Source organism: Corvus moneduloides, chromosome 9 (assembly GCF_009650955.1).
Source record: "Corvus moneduloides isolate bCorMon1 chromosome 9, bCorMon1.pri, whole genome shotgun sequence".
In the NCBI taxonomy this organism is placed as follows: domain Eukaryota; kingdom Metazoa; phylum Chordata; class Aves; order Passeriformes; family Corvidae; genus Corvus; species Corvus moneduloides.
In genome coordinates this window covers 22,860,899-22,880,142 of record NC_045484.1, presented here as the reverse complement: position 1 = coordinate 22,880,142, position 19,244 = coordinate 22,860,899, and the positions used below count along the sequence as shown (strand labels likewise).

The following is a 19,244-nucleotide window of genomic DNA, read 5'->3' as shown; positions in this document are numbered from 1 at the left end:
GAATGATCCTATTGCCAAGGCAACATATTTTACAGTACATAACCTCATGAAAAGGAATGAGGAGGCGAAGTTGTTTCCAGCACCATAGCTTGCAAAGCTGAAAATAAAGATCTACTTATGCTAAAATTCTCAAACATTTTGTATCTTGAACTGTTTTTTAAGATGGCTGTTGTCTCCTGGGCACTTTGTCTCATGCCACCAGTTGGCTCCCTGCCTCCCTAGAAAGAAGAATGAGTTTAGAATAGATATCACAGAAAGCACATGAAAAGTGAGAACTTCATTCAGAAAAAACACATGCTCGGCTTAAATATATGGATAAAGTATATAATGGATATGGATAAAAATTAAATCCGTGAAGGAACCTGTGTACCATAGTCCTTGCCCCTGTAAAAAGGGGTCTTGATTTCTCTTGAGTATGTAGCAATTCTGTCCTTTCTGTCACACCTCTTGGTTTTAAACTGTGAACATTTTTGGTCAGGAACCAAAATTTTCATTCTACTATTTAATTCACTGCACATGCTATGTAAGATACTGAATAGAGATAACCTCTGGCCAGCAGAGTTTGCTTTCAGGAAGATAAATTGAGGAGGAAAGTGCAAAGTAGGAAACTAGTAAGTAGGAAATGGTGGAGCTACTTGCAGAACTGGTTTTCAATTACTTACAACTGAAGTCAAATTCTACTGTATCTAATGTATTGAGGAAGTTTCTCATATAATACCTGTTATCTTGTGAGTGTCTGAAACATTATTACTAACAGCTCCTCAAAAAAATTTTTCTTCTGGCTAGCTTCCTGGTACATCAATCTGTCTTAAATAAATCACCTGTTCTTTAATCTCAGATGCAGATGTTTCCCTGATAGTGCAGGGAGCTCATCTCAGTTTTCCAAACATCTTGTACATCAAATGTTGAACTTAAAGCACAGATGAGCTCTGAAAAGTGGCATTTTAAAATATCTCCTCTCATTCTGCTGATCTGCTTCTTCAGGTGGACAGGGTTATGTCTGACTTCAGAGCTATAAATAAGCTTCTGCCTCCTGCTAACCACATGGGTCTAATCGAAGAGTATGGAGATTTTTCACAAGCAGCTGATTGCTGTTGATTTTGGTGGGAATCTGGGTGTGAATGTCTCTGATGCTCTTTAAAATCTTCCCCCATCTGGGTATGGAAACGGAAGAAATTACTACATTGCGCCTCTTAAGTTCCTAGGGAGACAAGAGTTTAACAAGTTCAGCTTGGATCTAAGAAGCCAGGTTCAGTTTGTGAGGGTAACATTTACAAAAGCCTTTTCCATGTCAACCTAGCTCCCATGATATGGAAACTGACTTAACCAATAATGTCTTATGAAGGACCACAGCTCTCAACCCAGAACTGTGCTTCAAAAACCCCAGAGAAAGTGTCCTTTTACTGTGTCTGTTACCTCGCTCAGTCTGACTGTGGGAGCTGGTGGGAAAGTGAAGCAAACCCAGAGGTGGTAGTGAACATATAATTTTCCTGTTTTGTTTCCTTCACATAGACACGAGTAGCTTTTCCTGGCCATCAGTGGAGTATTTGTAAAATCATGTGGGACCTGGCCCTCCCACTCTGCAAAAGAGAATCCAGAGGGAGGTCAGCTTTCCTGTGTGTGGGGTTTCCTGGTGTAAACTCCTTGCAGCATACTTTTGCTGAAGTGTGCAACCCCGAGCTTGCGGCTACATAAAAGGCCACCAATTTGTTTGTTGCAAGATCAGCTGGATGTAACTGAAGTTTCAGAGGTGCGGCATGACCTTCCTGGCGACCTCCCCCCGCACCCTAAGTTTCACTGAATAAAACACATTAAGGTAGGTTTGAGGCAATCCTTTAAGGTCAGTTGAACTTTCACTGGAAAATACGAGTGCTGGCAAGTATATGCAATATGTAATGCAAAATGTTTAGGGTGTGGGGAAGAAGTGTAAAGGAGCCATACCACAGTGATGAGCTTGGCTAGTAAAGAGACATGAAACAAGTTCCTTAGTGAAAACACCCTCAGAGACGGGCGAAGAATTTAGAGAGGTTGGTAGAATGATTTTGTTACCCCAAGGGGAAAAACAGGAGATCAAAGCCCAAATTCACTTACGAATGCTTGCTTGAAATGTATCTATAAATTTATAGCATGTACTGCTGGCATCTATTGTAGTCTTCGGTATTTACTTGAGTGTATAACGTGAGATTCACAGTGCCTGGAGTTGTTCTGTTGGTGTGTGAAAGCATCTTGGTGTAAGAATGTTATTGGTGTGTAAAGCATGTTGATGAAGGCAACATTTTAGGTTCCCACGTTCCCTAGTAGTGGTTTTGCCTTTCTCCTGTTTTTTCATGGTCTTTGTGCCTCACCCTGTGATCATGAGTCCCAGCCACCAGCTCACTAGCTAGCAGGGGATTCCTTGAGGGTTGCTCATAGTTTTAGAACTCTCCCTGACTCCTTGCCACCTCTTAGTGTTGTTAAGGTGCCTGTGGTGGCTGTTATCTTCTTGGTCAGGGCAGAAGGAGGTGTTGCTCCCAGAGGAATCCACATCTGTTACCCTCAGTCAGCAAAGTAGCTGCCGAGGCATGTCACCCTTTGCTTTTAACTTGTGCGTCAGTCTCTCTGTTTCGTAGCTCTTCTGGAGGAGCAGGCGACCCGACTTCTTGGCACGGCAGAGCAGTACCAACAGGCTGTCCCAACTTTGTGCTCCAGGCTTTATTTCTTGTGAGTCTACAGTTTTAAGCGTTGCATTATAGACACCTCATTTGCTTTGCTGCCCAACAGAGATTATGTCGGGGTTTTGGCACAATTGGATTAAAGTACCAGGCCTGGATAACTTCTATTGGCATTTCAGGAGATTTGCTGTAAGGCAAACCTGTGACATTCATACCTTCCTAAGCTTGCACACTAGGGCGAGAGCTGCAGTTGAGGTCTTGACCTCAGTTACTTAAGCCCCTTTCTCCCAGGAGCGTTCATCACTTTAATCACAGAGTCCTAAATAATCAGTGGGTAGCCTGTAATTAGGGGGTTGTGTCTTGGACTCCTGCTGCCTGCTCCCGGTGTGCTGAGCACTGCGTATTTTGATTTCCCGTTCCCCCAAAGGATGTTTGATCTCAGATTTACACTTTAGAAAATTAAGAAGGGTACGGCACCTCAGTCCCCTGGCAATCTTCCTGCTTTCAGTGGTAGGTGCCTTGCTTTGCCTGAGTATCACAGTGCTGCAGCGATTGACACACTTGATTTAAGAGTTTGATTTATAGACCGATACTTGGGCTGAAAGTCAGCAGTTCCAGGGCTGCATAAATCAGCCTGTCTCTGGGATTAATACTTCCTTATTTATAATTTCGACAGGAGATGGAATTCTTTCCCAATTCTTTACATTTCTTTCAGATGTAATCGACCACCCTGTCCTTTGGTTTAAAGCTATGTGACTTTGCCACAAATAAAGGGAGGGGAAAGTAAGCTGAGTCCAGGAATTGCTGTGCTATAAAAGCTCCATATTGTGTGCTCTTGGACTTTGCTTTCTCCCAGCTTCCTTCAAGCCCACACAAGAGATGGACTTGAGGTTTTTTTGGCTTTCTTCCCCTCCCCCCTCCCTCCATACATACGCTGACCTTTTAGAAAAATAAATAAAAGATAAAGAAGGACCTGGAATGTTGCAGAATGTGTGTACATTTTGCTCTCTGTTGTTTTCTGCTGGGATTAGTTGTTTACAATGGGGGAGAGAGGGAGGGCAGAGGAAGGGAGGTCTGTGGCCTTAACTGAAATTAGTGGCATTTCAGAGTGATCTTGTTAGGTGGTCTGCAGTTTAAAGACCTAAATCCTTGTAATCCCCCCATGCCTCCTTGGCCACTACTCCTTTTGCTCTTGTTCTCTCACTTTCAAAAAAACCCACCCCAAAGTCAGGCTCTGTCTCTCAGATACAGGCGCGTAGCGGACACACAGACATAGGCGCACACTCTCTCTCACATGTTCCCATTTGCACGTTGTACCTGTAGAACAAATTAATGCTTTAGCTACATCTGTTCCCACTACAGGACTGGGCTTGTAAAATGCTCTCTCTAGAATGCAGACGCACACTGAATATCTTTATTTATTTTCTGAAAAACACACAGCTGCCAGACTTTCAGTTTGTGATTACACTTAAAACAAATTCAAATTGAAATTTCAGCCGTAAATCAAATGCCCCAAATTAGTTCCTCTTGTGGGTTTGAACATGCTCTTTGGATTTTAAGGTCAGGAGATATCCATTTTCACCGTGCTGAAAGTTTAAAAAATAACTACATTTTCAGGGGAAAAAGTAAATATGGTTTGCATTATAAAGCAGTACATCAATGTGTGTGTATGCACACACACAGCAGAGTTGATGAAGCTGGATGCTGTCAGAGCACCTTTGAGGCTAATAGCACCTAATTGTTGTGGAAGGCAGGAACTGGGTGGCAGTTTAGCCAAGTAGACTACAGCAGTGCCCTGAGATGTGATATTTACCCTGTAAGAGAATAAAAACGTATTCCTTACTCTTCATCTTGAAAAAATAGTAAAAAATTAAACACACAAAATACTTCTCTTGGCAGGATTTATAGCTTTTTTTCTTTTTCTTTTTTCTTTTTTTTTTTTTTTTTTTTTTAGAAAAAAGGCATTTACAAGTGGTTTCAAAATGGCTGTGTTACATCTGTCAGCGGGTGAAGGGAACACCCACAAATTGTGGTTTTATCTCTTGAAGTTTTGTTCCACTTGAGCAATAAAAGCCGGATTTGCTGCTGGTTTGTGTGATTGGGGTAATCTGAGCGTTGAGTATGGCTTTAAAACTTCTGCAGTTGTTGGGTTTATAAGTTTTAAGAAACTCCTGGGGTGGTAGAGTTCTTGGGTTTTGTTTTACCCTGGCACCAGGGAAGGGTTGATTTGCAAGCACCTGGCACAGACAAGTTCATCTGGGTTCCCTGGCCTGTCCCTCCCAAAAAATGGTTTGGCAGGAACCCCCATTATCTTTGATGTTAATGTCATCAGCAGTTTCTTGGTTACAATGCTATTCTTTCTCGGGGAGTTGAAAGCCTATCCTCAAGTAGGCTCTGAACACACATGCAGTATTTTCCAGCCTGAACTCCAGACCGACAGCTTAAATCCCCTCTCTTTTGGGGAATATCCTCCTGCATGAGGGTAATACTGAGAGGTGTAGAGCACTCACAGCTGCTCTCATGCTCAGGAGAAGTGATAGATGGTGGGAACCTAAAAGTTTGCAGTGGAAAGCTTTCATCTGACTGGCTCAAAGCAACGGAGGAGGAGGTATTCTGGAGTGCACGTTTTGGATGGGAGCCATTTCAGTGGGAAATGAGCAACTTCTCCCATTCCCTTCACTAGTCCTATTGAAAGCCAAGTCAGCATGCAGCGGTGGGCAGTCCCACTTCCACTGATCCCTTCCCTAGCCCAGCATAAATGCCAAGTTGCTCTTGCTCTCAGCAACTGCTGTTGCACAGGATGATGGCCTGAGCTGCTGTGCGGGCACATGAGGCTATTGGAAAGGAAGCAGATTGTGACAGTGTGAGAGCAAAGACAGGCAGGGGTCTGCTGTGTATCTTTGCCGCTTTTTATCTTATTAACATGTTAGTAAAAACCCTGCCAAGGCAACCTGAGCTGGTTGCTTGTAGAATAATTGCTCATATTGCCTCCTTATAGGTCAGCAGAGGGGGAGTTTAAGTGAGTTAAAAGAATAATTGTTCAGAGGGGACAGTCTGTTCAAGGGGGGTCGTAACTGCGAACCACTGCAACTGAGGTCCAGTTTTATTGCTTTTACTCCTGCAGAATTAATGGTGGTTTTGTGGGGCAGATGGTTTCTGCTCTGACTCACACAAGCAACAGAATTGTAATATATTTAATGATAAATTCTTTGTACTAAATAATAGTGATGTGTAAGCAGGAAAATACTATTAATTAATTTTGGAATCAGTGGTCTGGAGTGAGGATCGATGTTTCTCTCTTCTGAGGACCTCAGCTGACTAGTGCTCCATTCAATACAGAACTGAGGCTAGGGCTTTGACCTGATACCAAAACCCCTCTGTTAGTTCAGACTCCAGGCTAACAGTTCCGTCCACAAGCCACACAAGAAGGTGTGCTTCACTAATGTAGAGAGTAGTGGTGATGCTTGTAACCAAGGTGGGGAATGGCTACAGGTCATTAAACTGTGCAACTCACTGTGCAGAAAGTCACTGAAGCCAAAAACTTCTAGTTTTGACAGAGATCAGTTGTTGGACTGACAATATTCACAGTTATTGTAAATAATGTTGGCAGAAATACTGGGAAGCAGATATGAGATGCTAGGGTTGACAGTAGGATTATTATTGGGGTAATCTAGGGGGAGCAGATTACCTGCATCTCTCCAGGGTTATAGATCTCATATCTTCTTCCCAATCAGCTGGTTTCAATGTGTGTTAGTATTTTTAGGTACATCTTAGCTATGTTTTCTGTCCTTCAGTGACTCCTATCTACCTTTGCACATGTGAAAATAAGGAAAGAAATAATTTGATTCATAGCTATTTTTTTCTCTGTAGCTTTGAAAGAAATTACATTTAATGCTATTTAACACTACTCATCGTGCTGAGGGAACAGCATTTCAGGACACATCACAGATACTAGTAAAGGTTGACAAGTTCGACCTTATTGGAAGAAGGGGCTCAAAACAATGCAGTAACTCAGAATCTGTCAACAGAGAAGTTACAAACCCAGCAGTTTGAACTCCTTTCCTCTCTGGACAGTTGGATCAGCGGATTTGAAAGCTGGTTATTACAGATTCAAATACATTTTGGAATAAGGCAGCTTTTGCTAAAGTTCCATCCTGTGTAGCATTTCAGACTTAGTGGTGTCAAAGGCAACATGAGCATGAAGATACCCAAGGCAGGTAGAGTAGGTCTAGTGTGGGTTTCACTGGTTTAGTACTGCAGAATAATCATGTTTGGGTGCTTAAATATAACGTGAACAAAGCCAACCAGCTGAGCCATTGATCTGCCCCATCTCTCTACCTTTTCTTAGTGCCTGGCAAGCTGGAATGTATAAAACTGCTCAGCAAAATTTTCAGGGAAAGGACTGGGCTGCTGGTCCTGTTTTAGCTGGGGAGCTGAGCAGAGAAGCCACCCCCGCAGTTACCCAGACTGTCTGTGAAAATACAAGACTTGATCCAGGTCCCAAGTCTTTTATTTATTCAGTTAAGTATTTATTCTGTTGAGGAAATGTAGAGGAAAGCTGTTCTAACAGGAGGTAAAACTGCAAATGCTTTTTTGCAAACCCATTCTGACACCTGGCATTTAAGTTTTTCCAGCAACTGGCTGTGAGGATCAAGAGAAGAATGGAGTTTTTGAGAAAAGAGCTGAACTGAACCTACTTACAGGATCATGTCACAGAGTCATTAGATATTCCAGTGGATACCTTTGTTTTGTACCTGTCATTTAAATTATTTTCTTGCTTTACTTGTGTTTGTGTTGTAGGTGCTGTCTTCAGGGCAGTGTTATTTGTCATAATGCTGTGATAGAGAAGGGTGCAGACATCAAGGACTGTTTGATTGGAAGTGATCAGAGGCTGGAATCCAAAGGTAAGTTCAAAAGCTGTATTTACTGTGCTTTTGTAGTAATTTTCAAAACTTTTTCCTTGAGATTTTATTCCTGCTTCTTCATGAAGTGCCAGTAAACTGTGGCAGTTCTACAGTGGGGTGTCCTATAATATCAGGATTTGTTTTTCATGGAAAGCTTCTTGGCATAAGTTCAGGGACTTGCTCCTCTGAAGTTGGCAGCAAAGCTCTGTTGTTCTTATAAAGAGTAAGATTGGGTTGCTGAGACAGTCTTTTCCCAGAGACCACAATTAGATCAGCCTGAGGTTGTCCTCAGCAGAAGGAGCCATTATTTTGACTAGTAATCTTTGTCAGTGACAGGGGCAAAGCAGGCAAACTATTGATCACCCAAACATCCTTCTCTGTAGATGCTCCCAACCCACAGTATGCTCCCTTCACTTTGCTCTAAGCAAAAGCTTGAGGTGGAGCATCATATTGGGAGCTGCTCTGCTCAGTATGAAATACAAGGGCAGCTACATTCAGATCTGCTTTACTGCCATGAAGTGCTATTTTGGGGCTTCAGAAAGGATACAACTACGTGGCCCTCATTTATACAAAGTTCAGCCATCCAGTGGGAGTGCGCGTGGTGAGGCTCGTGGTAACCGCATGAGTGGAACTGTTGATTTCCTGCCCTAAGAGATAATGGGCAGGAAATGGCTGTTTCAGTGACTGCATCCCAAGCAGAGGCTTTTTAATGAATATTTATGGTTGGGGTTTGGCAGGTCCCTGCTCCAGTGTGTAGACTGAGGACAAAGTGAGTTCCTTTGCAGGCTCCATGTGAAGTTATTTAGTCAGATCAGGATTTATTTGCTTGCTTTGTCTTTGTGGTGGATTCCCAGTTGTAAGTGTCTTGATACGGAGCAGAGTTTGAACTTAATGTAGTAGAGTGTAACCTATTGTCAGCTTTGCATATGACAAATTTTCCTTTGAGTTGAAACTAAAAGTAAAAAGGACTTATGAAAACAAAGTATTGATCTTGCAGTTTCAAGTCTCTGATACTGTAGGTAACACAGTGAGTTCTCTGTGGTCTTGGTCTCTGTGTGACTGTGTCTACTCATAGCTTTGCCCATCACATCAGTCTGAATCGGTGTGCCTTGTGGGGTTCATTGCCCCCTATCACAGAATCATTTAGGTTGGAAAAGTCCTTTTCACATCATCAAGTCCAACCATAAAACGTAATGCTGCCAGTCCTGCCATTAAACCATGTCTCCAGTGCCGCATCTACACATCTGCATGAATCACCAGGAGAGATGAATCAGGTCATGTTTGGTTGTTAACCTGCGGTGGTGAACTATGAGGACATGGACTGTAGATTTAGCTAATATTTTAGGAAACAGGAATGTATTTTGATTTCTTTAGTAGATGATACCAAACAAAAATATCACCCTTTGACCTTGCTCACAACTGCTTCAGAAGCATCTTCCAGGGTGCAGAACCCAAGTATGGTTGATCATAGTATGAAAACTGGTCTTTCTTCTTGTTGTCCTTGTCATCCTTGCCTGAACTATTTTTCAGGGTCTGTAGATGTGTTTGCAGTGAGAGTAACAGAGCTGCACCAGTGGTTCATTTGCCTATTCTTGAGAGTCTACTGCTCCCCTCCCCAAAAGCTTAAACCCACTCCTTGGGTTAACTAGAGGCTGGGGCCCTCTAGTTAAACTGTTTAGAAATGGTATGATTGACGTTAGCAGAGACATATTCATATGATTATAAATACACCATTATGCTGAGCAAGAAAAAATAATAAAGCTTCAGTTCATTTTCCTGCCTCAGTTTCCTAACCATTCTAGAATTTCCTTGGGCTGGGGGTCAGGTTTGCCTCGGTGGTCTGGGATCTGTCTGTGAAGTTCATGACTTATTTCCTGCACTGTTGAGTCTTTCCAGCCCAGCATGTCTCTTCTGACCTTGACTGGTCCCGTAGTAAACCGGGTCTTCTCTTTTTCGCTGTGAAAGCATGCCATGACTTTCTTTCCCCTGCCCAAGACTTCCTGTATCTTGTGCCAAGCTTTTGGTGTGGCCCTGTAAGTCTGTTTCCATATTGCCCCTTTCATCAAGACTTTGGCTGTGTTTTTCTGTTTGGTAACTTTTCCTTCTTCAAACTCGAGCTTCCTTGGCCAGGTTAAGAAAAAACCTAGTTCTCTTGGGTAGGAGCCACCTTTTCTTGCAAGCTGATCACCCTTCAGCAGACATAAGCAGTAGCTTATGCTGGCTGCTGACCCTAGTCTGGGAGTTACATACTCCAGTTTCTGGGAGTAGAAACCTCCTCAGCAAAACTGCATACACCTTCCCAGGAACATTTAAAAAATAAAAATACAGCAGTCCCTTATTCCAGAGCATCAGCCAGGATTCATCAAAGGTAGAAATATCCCTGAATCATCCTCCACAGCCCCAAGCAGATCTAACAGTTGACTTTGCTGCAGAACTGGCTGTGTGCTCCCTGCTCTACCATATGAGTCCTGGCCACGCTGCCCGGGCAGCTCAGGGTACAAGAACTCTTTGAGCCAGTGGTGCACTGACCTCCTTTCATGAAATGAATTCCAGTCCCATGCAAGGGGGATGGCAGGAGAACAGTTACCACAAATGACAGGCAAACTTAACTTAAACCAGCTCTCATCCTTCTCCTTCTGCAGAATAATATGGACATATTTAGGGTGGTCCAAATGGTACAGCTGGGAGTAATGGGGTTGAATTAAACACAATTTAGGTTGGCTATCTGGAGCATTTTCTTAACGATGTGGTCTGGTAGGCTGTGGTATAATCTCCCTGGGGACGTGGTGGGAGACCTCATCACTTAATAATGGGCTTGGCAAATGTCTGGACACCTAAATGGAGGGAATACTCCAACACTGGTTACTGGATAGATCAGAGGCAACCTGGTACTTTCAAACTAAAAAGAAAATTGGAGACACAGGAGTGCAGGTGACTGTCAGCAATGTTGTCCCAGTCCTGCACTGACTTCAGCCCTGTCACAGCACTGGCCAGAGACGGTATTTTTAAATGTCTCTGTTGAAGTCAAGGTATGGTGTTTTATTTAACTGCTGGATTTGCAAGCCATGCCTCCTGAGAGCCCTACTATTCTCCTACTGCTTTTATTACCATGCCTTGGAAGCATCCACTTTCCTTCCTCTTTGATATATTAAGGAATTTGCTAGCAGAGAATTAACAGATGGGCTTTGTGAAAGCTACCTCACCAGGTAGCAGTTTGAAAAACATGTTGGTACCTAAGAAAAAGGCAGTAATTATTAGAGGGGTAGGAAATGGCAGACAGCATTCTGAAAGAACATAATTGCACAGAGCATTCAATCACTGTTTTGAAGACAGTTATTAGGATTATACTGCAGCCTTTTGATAAACCTGCTTTTAAAGAGGAGCTCAAAAGCAGCATGTGCTCAGTGAAGTAGGACTAGAGAGAGGGAGTGCTGGTGATGGGGCAGTCAAGGAGTCAGATGAGCCTGAAGTCACTAAGTACAGCTCCAAAAGGAGTCTCTCAGCCAGATTCAGCAGGGAGAACATTATACATCTGGCATAAGTTAGCCAGGAACAGGCGTATATGGTAAAGCAGCCTAACCCTTCTTCAAGGTAAAGCGGCCTAACCTTTCTTCAAAGCAACACCGGGAACAGAGACAGTAAACACTCATACAATGTATAGAACTAGCAAAACTGATACAAAATTCACCACCTTATCCCTTGCTTTCATCTCTGTTGTCGTTGGGGCGGGGATGTTTTATTTGCGTATTTATTTCCAGCATCAGCCATGGGGCTCCAACTAGATCTATGTCCTACCTGATCTTGACTCCTGCTTCACAGCTCTCCACTATGGCTCTGTCCCTGCACCAGGCTCATCCCAATTCTTGCCTTCTCTTTAGTTTTCCTCCTAGTCTTTCTCCCAAAGAGATTTTTGTTTTTCTCTCTTACTTGGTTATTCCCAGACACCCACCTGACACCTCTTCTGGTCTGACCATAGCTGCTATTTCCAGTCCCCTTGCCCAACAGTCCCATGCTCCATTTTTCATCTGGCAATCATTCCCTGACTGCTTTCATTTGGACTGCATCCCTTTCTGTCATGCCAAGGCAGGCTCATACTGGGCACAGGAGGGGAGTGCTCCACTGGTCCATACAGCTTGGAGGAAGCCCTGCCTTCCTCCTGCACTTCCATGGTCAAGAGTACTCACTGCAGATAGTCTCTGGAGTTTTTAGCTGCCCTCCTGAGAACACGTGCAAACTTGAGATTTTTTTCAAAGGCTTATCACATAGCAAAAACTGTGTGGTTTCTCACAAGAAGAGAAAAAGGCACATATCCAGTAAGGACTGGCTCCCATTTCCAATCATTTTCCAAGTCCTGTTCCAAGCTTGGAGTCCTAGGACTTCTCAATGAAACAGAGTTAGATTGTTTTATTTTAATGAGGGCCAAAGAACACATTTTTCTCTAATGTCATCCTCTGAAGGCAGGTATGTTTTATGAAACCTCCACATGTGAATGGGTCCCTGCTTGTGAGGAGGCTTCACATGAGCCAAGATTTAGCAGGATAGGGACAGAAAGGAATCGAGAGACTTTCTGATGCTCTCACTGCATTCAAGTAGGGGCGAGCATCTGCTCTTGCAAGATGCTGAGTACCTCCTGGTGCAGTCTTCAGGAACTGAAAACACTTAGCACGACACAGGGTCGGGATCAGAAGGCATGCTGCTGTGCAGATGGGAGTTATGAAAGCTCATGAAGAACAGACACAGACTAAACAGTGCACACATGTATATTGTGCACAGGGGTGCAAAATGAGCTGGAGGTGATGTAGGAATGGTGTGAATTAATAGCAAAACTGAGAGATCTATAAGATTTCTCCCCAAAGTAGTTTAACTACTGAGTGTCCATGACAAAGATATTGTTGGCAGTTAAAACAGGCATCTCTTAAATAGTTGACATTTTTGTTTCAGAGACTGTGCAGTGACTACATTGCTAGCTAATCCTAATAAGCCTCCTTTCAAGTTGTATAAAAATGGTTTATGAGTTCTGGGCCTTAGCAGTGGCGTAAAACTTCCCTAGAATATCCATCCAGCGATGCTTTGTCCTCCTGTCTGCATTGGGGACTGTCACACTTGTGCACACTGTCATTCCCAGCCAGGCAAGTTAAGGCTTCCTGAGTGAGCAGGTTAAATGTGCTGCCACATTCGCAGCATGCTGATTGTGAAGTCTACCCATAAGGCAGCAGTTCATAACCTTGTGGAAATATTTTTACATGCTCCACGCAGAGAAAATAACCACTTCTGCTCTGCTAGAGCTCAGCCACATGAAAGAGCCAGGAAGAACACCCCAATGGATGCTGAGAAAGGAAAAGGATCTGTGTCCAGTGCTGCAGGCAAATATGGCACCTCTGCCATCATATCAGGGAGTTAAGATGTGGACAGTCAGACTTGTTTTGAGATCCCTGCTTGCACTTGCTATGAGGTAGTGATAGCCCATGGGAGCACCCTAATGGATATAGTCCAATCCCTTCTCACACACTTTGCTAGGACTCCCTCCCAATACAAGGACTTCAAGCATGTCCCCCTCCCCAAGGAGCTTGCTATATTAGGCACATCTCGAGCTCTGGGTCTCCTTTTCCCTTTGCTAACCTTACTTCTAAGATCCTGACTGATCACTTTCCCATACATCTCTCTCCTGTTCTTCACTCCCTCAATCTATCTGCTCCAAGCCACCGTAAAGTCATCTCTCATTGGACACTGAATTCACTGTTACCTTTACACTCTCAAGACACATCTAGTTCTCGGAAGGGTTTGAAAGCAAAGGGATTAATTCTGCTTGAACTGTGAAAAAATCCTCAGCTGAACCATGGGGCCACCAGCACTGAGAACTGGTGATTGTTGGACATAAGGCAGAAGTAAGATCTCTACTGCCTGCCTGTTCTGTGGGCTGAAGGCCCCAGCTGTGGACCAGAGCTGATCTGCCTGAAGCTACCACCAGCCCCCTGGATGAGCCGTACATCCCACCCTGGGAGCAGCTGGAGCACTCAGCTCATGGGGAGCATCGTTGCTGGCGACCCATGGGCTCAGCTGATGGCTGCACAGCAGGGCTGACCTGGCACCTCAGAGAAATTGTGAGATGCTCCTGGCCTTAGGGGCCACAGTGTGGTCGCCCTGGTCTCCAGCAATCATGTAAGTAAAGCTTGGCTGAGGAGAGAACAGGCCTTAACTGGAAAGTCCCACTGCTCTGTAAACACAAACAAATCAGCCCCCATCACCTGCTTCCCTTCTTTATCTGTACATGTAATTTAAAACACCCTCCAGCCTCCCAAAGTCAAGCTTCAGCTGCTTCCCATCCCCTTAAGCCCCTTTAGTTCCTCTCCCCCGCTAACCTGGCTGCTTTTCCAGAGCCAACCATCACTGCAGAGACAAGTTGCTCTTCTCTCCCACTCTCTGATCCTTTCTGTCCTGGGTGAATGTGGTGGGAACCACCCACAGCGTGTTTTCGTGCATGCGTTTCTGCAGCCACCCCTCCCCCACGCCTAGTTTTTTAAGTTAAACTATCTCTTGCTTTAAAGAGAGCAAATACACAGCAGTGGCTTTCATCACTGCTGTATAATAGAGCAGTAATTCTGTGCCAGGGACTGTTTTCTATTTTATTTTAAAGGGTTTATAAAACAGTGTATGTAATTGAGTGAGTAAACTGAACGTTTCTGGAGCCCCTGAGGGCTGAAACTTCGTGGTGGTCCTGGGCCTAGGCCCTAACCCTTTTTTTTTCTCTCTTTTTTTTTTTTCCTCCCTTTCCCCTCCTTCCCCTCCTCCTTTACAACCCAGCGTTGCCACCAGCAGCAGCAGCAGCAATCTGTCTGGGGCTAATTGAGCAAACAACAAGGAGATGCTTTCACATGGCTTTTAAAGGAATGCTCCGGCATCCCCTTTCTGTGAGCGGCTTGGCAGGAACCTGCCAGGAAGGCTGGGAGCGCTGGGTCCCCGGCCCCCAGCTTGCTGGTGGGGTTTGTGCTGGGCTGCGCAGTCATTTCCGCCCCTCTGTTTATTTGCATTACAATTTGTTTTTAGCCAAGCACCAAAGCTGCTCTGCTCTCTAGCTCGCCTTGTGTGTATGTTTTAAGGGGCTAGTGTACAGTATGTGTAACAAATGTCTTCCCAAGCAGGAACACATATATAACGAGTGACAGGTTTTGATTTACACTCAGTAAAGTCTCCGTGGACACTCGGTTCAAGCACCCAGGCTGACTCAGGCTGGGCTGCGTCAGCAAGTTGAAGCAAAGTGCTAATCAGGAGGTTGAATGTGTTGATCAGCTCTGGATTTGCTTAGCACCAGATGCTCCCAATCTGAGAAGATCTAGTTGAACATGATTTAAGGTTGAAGAGTCCAACTCTTAAGGCTTTCTCAAAGTCCTTTCTCTAATCCCTCTTCTTTCTCTGTGGGCTGAATGCATCTGTAACCCTGCCAGTGTCAGATAAAAGGCAGCCTGGTAAGAAATCCCTAATGGGGAGCTGGGGAAGGAGAAAGGGAGCTGAACAGCAAAGCATGTGAGGTACTTCTCCCTCCTCCCCCAGAGTTTCAGGCAGAGTTTCTGCAGGAACTGAGCTTGCTGGTACCAGCCAGAGCCACTGGCAACTGGCAGCCACGTCTGATAATGAAACGCTATCCACAGCTCAGCTCTCTGGCACACACACTGGCGTCTGAATTCCCTTCGCTCCACAAGGAGGGCTTTGGGAATGGAAGAGGGAAGCAGGGTGAATCCTTATCTGCCTGTCGCGTCCCCTCAGGGTGCGGAATGGGGCTTTGTTTCTAGCAAAACCATTCCCTTTATCGCCTGAAAACTTCCTCGCGGATTTTAGACAGGCAGATTCATGTGTTTTCTTTAAGCCTTTACAAGAAGAAATGAATTTGGTGATTTCATGTGAGTCTGAGGTAGCAGTGACATACCATGTGTGCCCGCTTTGGGGAATCTGGGCCACAGGGATCAAGGAGGAGATGAAACAGGCAGAGGGATGAGAGATGAGGGAATGTAGGCTCCAATTTCCCATGTGGCTTTGGCTGCTTAAGCTCCCTAAACTCACTGCTGCTTGGTTTCCCCATCTGTAAAACAGGAATGTTCTTACTCACCAATTCTCAAAAAGCATTTTGAACTCATCAGGTGTAAATACAAGATACCATAAGTGCTGCTGCAAGCACGTCAGTGCAAAATACAAATAGTTGGTACCACCTCTGCAGCAAGGTATGTGATAGGACCCATCCCAGCTCTGCACATTTAGGACCATGGAGGATGCTGTCTGAAATGAAGCAAGAAGTTCCTTATTAAAAAATATTGCTATAGATAACCTATATATAGAACCATAAATTGACATGGCTCTCTATAAGCCTAGATGAAGGCATGTTAATCTGCAGAGGCAGAATGTAATTACTCTCACTGGATGGTAGCCAGGGTCTTATTCACATCATAGAAATCAACGTGATAGGTAAGTCCTGCTTGGAGGAAGGTTCAGGAATGGAGTCACAGGAGTTGCTACAGGGCCTGTTTGAGATATATTGGGAAAGTTGTTGGGGTGAGGAATGTGATAGCAAGAAATGCTGCAGGTTGGATTTGAGGTACTTGGCAAAGCTGTGTGGGGTCCAGGACGGGAGGAGAGAGGCGCTGAAGGCTGGACTTGGGGCTATGGCAAGAGCTGTGCTGAAGAAGTTGTGTGGTGCTTACCTACATCATGCTTGCACCTGGCACTTGTACAGTCAGCCCCTCATTTTCCTGAGCACTGCATCCACCTCTGCTCATCCTGCCCAAAGTGCTGGAGATTGAGCTCCAGGATGTTAGTGTGAGGCTCCAGGATTAATTATCAGTTGATGATAAATACCTTGAGTCAAAGAGCTAAATGTCTCAATCTGATGCTGCAGGTGAGAAGCAGCCCCTTGATCTCCTTATTTTAACCTTCACGAAGGGTCTCTGAAAGGAAGTGGTGTGGCTCACCCATTCTTAAGTCCCTCAGGCTGAGGAGACTGCATATGATCCATATGATTATGGGGTTGAGGTTGTACTGAAAAATTATCTTGCCACAGTCCAAAACTCCTTGAAGTTTATAGAGCAGATTTTATCAATTTTACTTTACTGGAGCAATGGTTTGCATGGTACAAAGGTTGCATCTTGAATTTTAAACCAAGAGAAGCATCATGTTGGCCTGGCCACTTTGGGGATTGCCAGGGATTTCTTCATTTAGCCAAAGGTGGCATATTTGTTGTTTTGCAACAGTCTTGTAAGATCCACTCCCCTGAGGGGAGGAGTTTTAGATGAGTAAATAAAACACATCATTTTCATCATCCTTGGCTATCCACCCCCACTGCTGTGTAAGGTGTGAGAGACACCAGAGCCTGCATTGGTGTATCCCAGCACCTCACAGGCCTTGACACTTTATCCCAGGCTCCAGAGCCAATTATTATTCCTAATTGCAGGAGGTAAGATGAAGAGCCTAGGGGCACAGGACACACCACGTGAGCTCCACCTGAATAGGTGTCCAGCTCCTGGAGTGCAGTTTAGATTCACCACCTCCCCCACAGTACCCTGAGGACACCCACTTTGAGCACACCAGCTTTGTGTCATGCTCTTAGGCCACACGCTTGGGTTTTTTAGGCACTGGGCTTTCAGTTGCGTGTTTTTATTATTTTGGCTTTAGATCCCTTATTTGCAGTCCTTCCCTGACAAGCTGCTTTTGCATTTTAAAGGGGAGGCTCTTTCAGTACAGTGCATTAACAGTACTGGGGCAGGGACTGGCACATTAATGTGTCCACTGGGGCTGTGCAAAGCTCCTGGGAACAGGCAAAGGAGTGACCTTGCAGAAATTGCCCCTCCCAACAAATTTGCTCCACAGGAGGGTCAGGTTTAAATTTAAAAAAAAAAAAAAGGCAAAAAACAAAACACAAAAAAGCTCTTGTTTTTAAGCTGCCAGGGCTGAGTTGAGATTGCTGAGAGGATCTCACACTGCTTTGGTGATGGCCCCCTGATGCTTAGCAGCCCCTCTCATCCCCAGCCTCCAAGCAGTTTGGGGCAGACAGTGCTCTTTAGGGCCAGGGTGGATTAATGATCTTTAATTTTATGTCCTATCTCCATTTAGGATGTTGATGGTTCCTTGCCTTGACCTAGGTGTACACCTGTCAGTAGCAGCTGTGACTTCCGTAGGGCCTCTCTTGTTTATTAGTGACACATACATGTGAAAACTCTCATTAGTGAAATCTCCTGATGTTTAGTCAGTTGTTTAGGCTTTCACCATGTGTGTGGGATACTGTCGGAGAGATGCTGGAGTCCAGCAAATCTCTGTTGGAGTTCCCCAGAATCTGCTTTTCTCATTTGTTTTAAAGTTGCAGATTTGAAAAATGCAAGGTCTGAAGCTCTGCTGCAAAACTCAATTGCTCTTCTTTTCCTCCCTCTATCTTTTCAGCCAAACATGTTAATGAAGTCATTGTGGGCACCGAACAGCTGATGGAGATATAACCCGAGTAGGTTTTAAAGATGATTTTATGGAAGCCAGCAGCAGAACCAGATGTTCAAGCATCGTAAGATCATCCGTACAGATCAGTACTGGCATGGTTTACCCTGTCATTGCTCCTTTCCTGTTCGGCTTTAAATTTATGTCTTAATAAAGAAGTATTTGCAGAGCAGAGTGTCCGTCAGCCCCTCCCCCCTCATTGGGATGCGCGCGGGTTTGTACCGGGTTATATCTGTTCCTGCGCACCCGGCCAACGCACTGTACTTTTCCAGCAGAAGGGAGAGCGGGGACCACACAGACTGTGCCCACTCCAAAGAATGACTTAGCCGCCCTCACTGCACTGTAAACCACATCCCCGCAGTCCTGCACCACCGTCCCTGAGCCTGGGAGAAACTGCTCAGGATGCTGCTTGTGCATCTCATCAACGCAGCAGGCGGACGGCGAGAACAGCAGCGGTGCCGGCTGCTCTTTGCAGCCTGGCAGCTTTGCCAGCCTCCTCCTCCTCCTTGCTGTCACTCGTGATGCTGCCCCACAGCACAGAAGTGTTTAATCTGTGCCTCTTCTCCTCTGTAATGCAGTCGAGGAGTTTGGCACCCATTTCCATCAGGGCTGAGTTTGGTCTGATACTTTGAAATCTTGCCCGAGAGCAAGTGTGTGAGGGCTGGTGGAGCATGAAGGAGGCGTGGGTTGTAAGCAGTGGGTACTCCCTGCCTTATTTTGATGGTTCTTCCTGTCAGTCCACTGTTCCCAATCCCAGACAAGAGGTCCCTCCCCACACTTGGATGATCTGTGGATGACTGTACCTATGTCTCTGAGATGAGTTGCGTGTGTTAATGTGAAACGCACAGCCTTGTGGTCAGGGCCTGTGCCAGGATTGTAAAGCACCTGGATGGGATTGAAACACAAGCTGTGCTTTAATGTTTATAAATTGGACACAAGTTCCTACCTAAAAGCTGTTTATTAGAATGTAGTAGGATTGAACAGGGCATTTATCTGCCCCTGGCAGTTTGACATCCAGAGGTGCTTACAGCAACTGGCAGGGATGGTATTTCATTAACTGGAATGATAAATGTTAAATGTGTGCTTCATGGGCATCAGTGACCCCTGAGGAGAGTTACCATTTCCTAGTTAATTTGACAGGAGAGAGATTATAATCCAGACATTCTCTGAGTTTCATAAACAAAATCCTTCCTCTAAAGGACCGGGTTGGAATGGAAACTAT

General features: G+C 44.8%; 1 protein-coding gene across 1 annotated transcript in view; it reads left to right on the top strand.

The window, feature by feature from the left end:
* EIF2B3 (eukaryotic translation initiation factor 2B subunit gamma) overlaps nucleotides 1-18,198 on the top strand; it is a 98,745-nt gene extending 80,547 nt beyond the window's left edge. The window contains exons 10-11 of the mRNA XM_032117746.1: nucleotides 7,452-7,555; nucleotides 17,975-18,198. Coding sequence (XP_031973637.1) covers nucleotides 7,452-7,555; nucleotides 17,975-18,027 — 157 coding nt within the window. The 3' untranslated portion in view covers nucleotides 18,028-18,198. The remainder of the gene's footprint in view (nucleotides 1-7,451; nucleotides 7,556-17,974) is intronic.
* The last annotated feature ends 1,046 nt before the right edge of the window (nucleotides 18,199-19,244 follow it).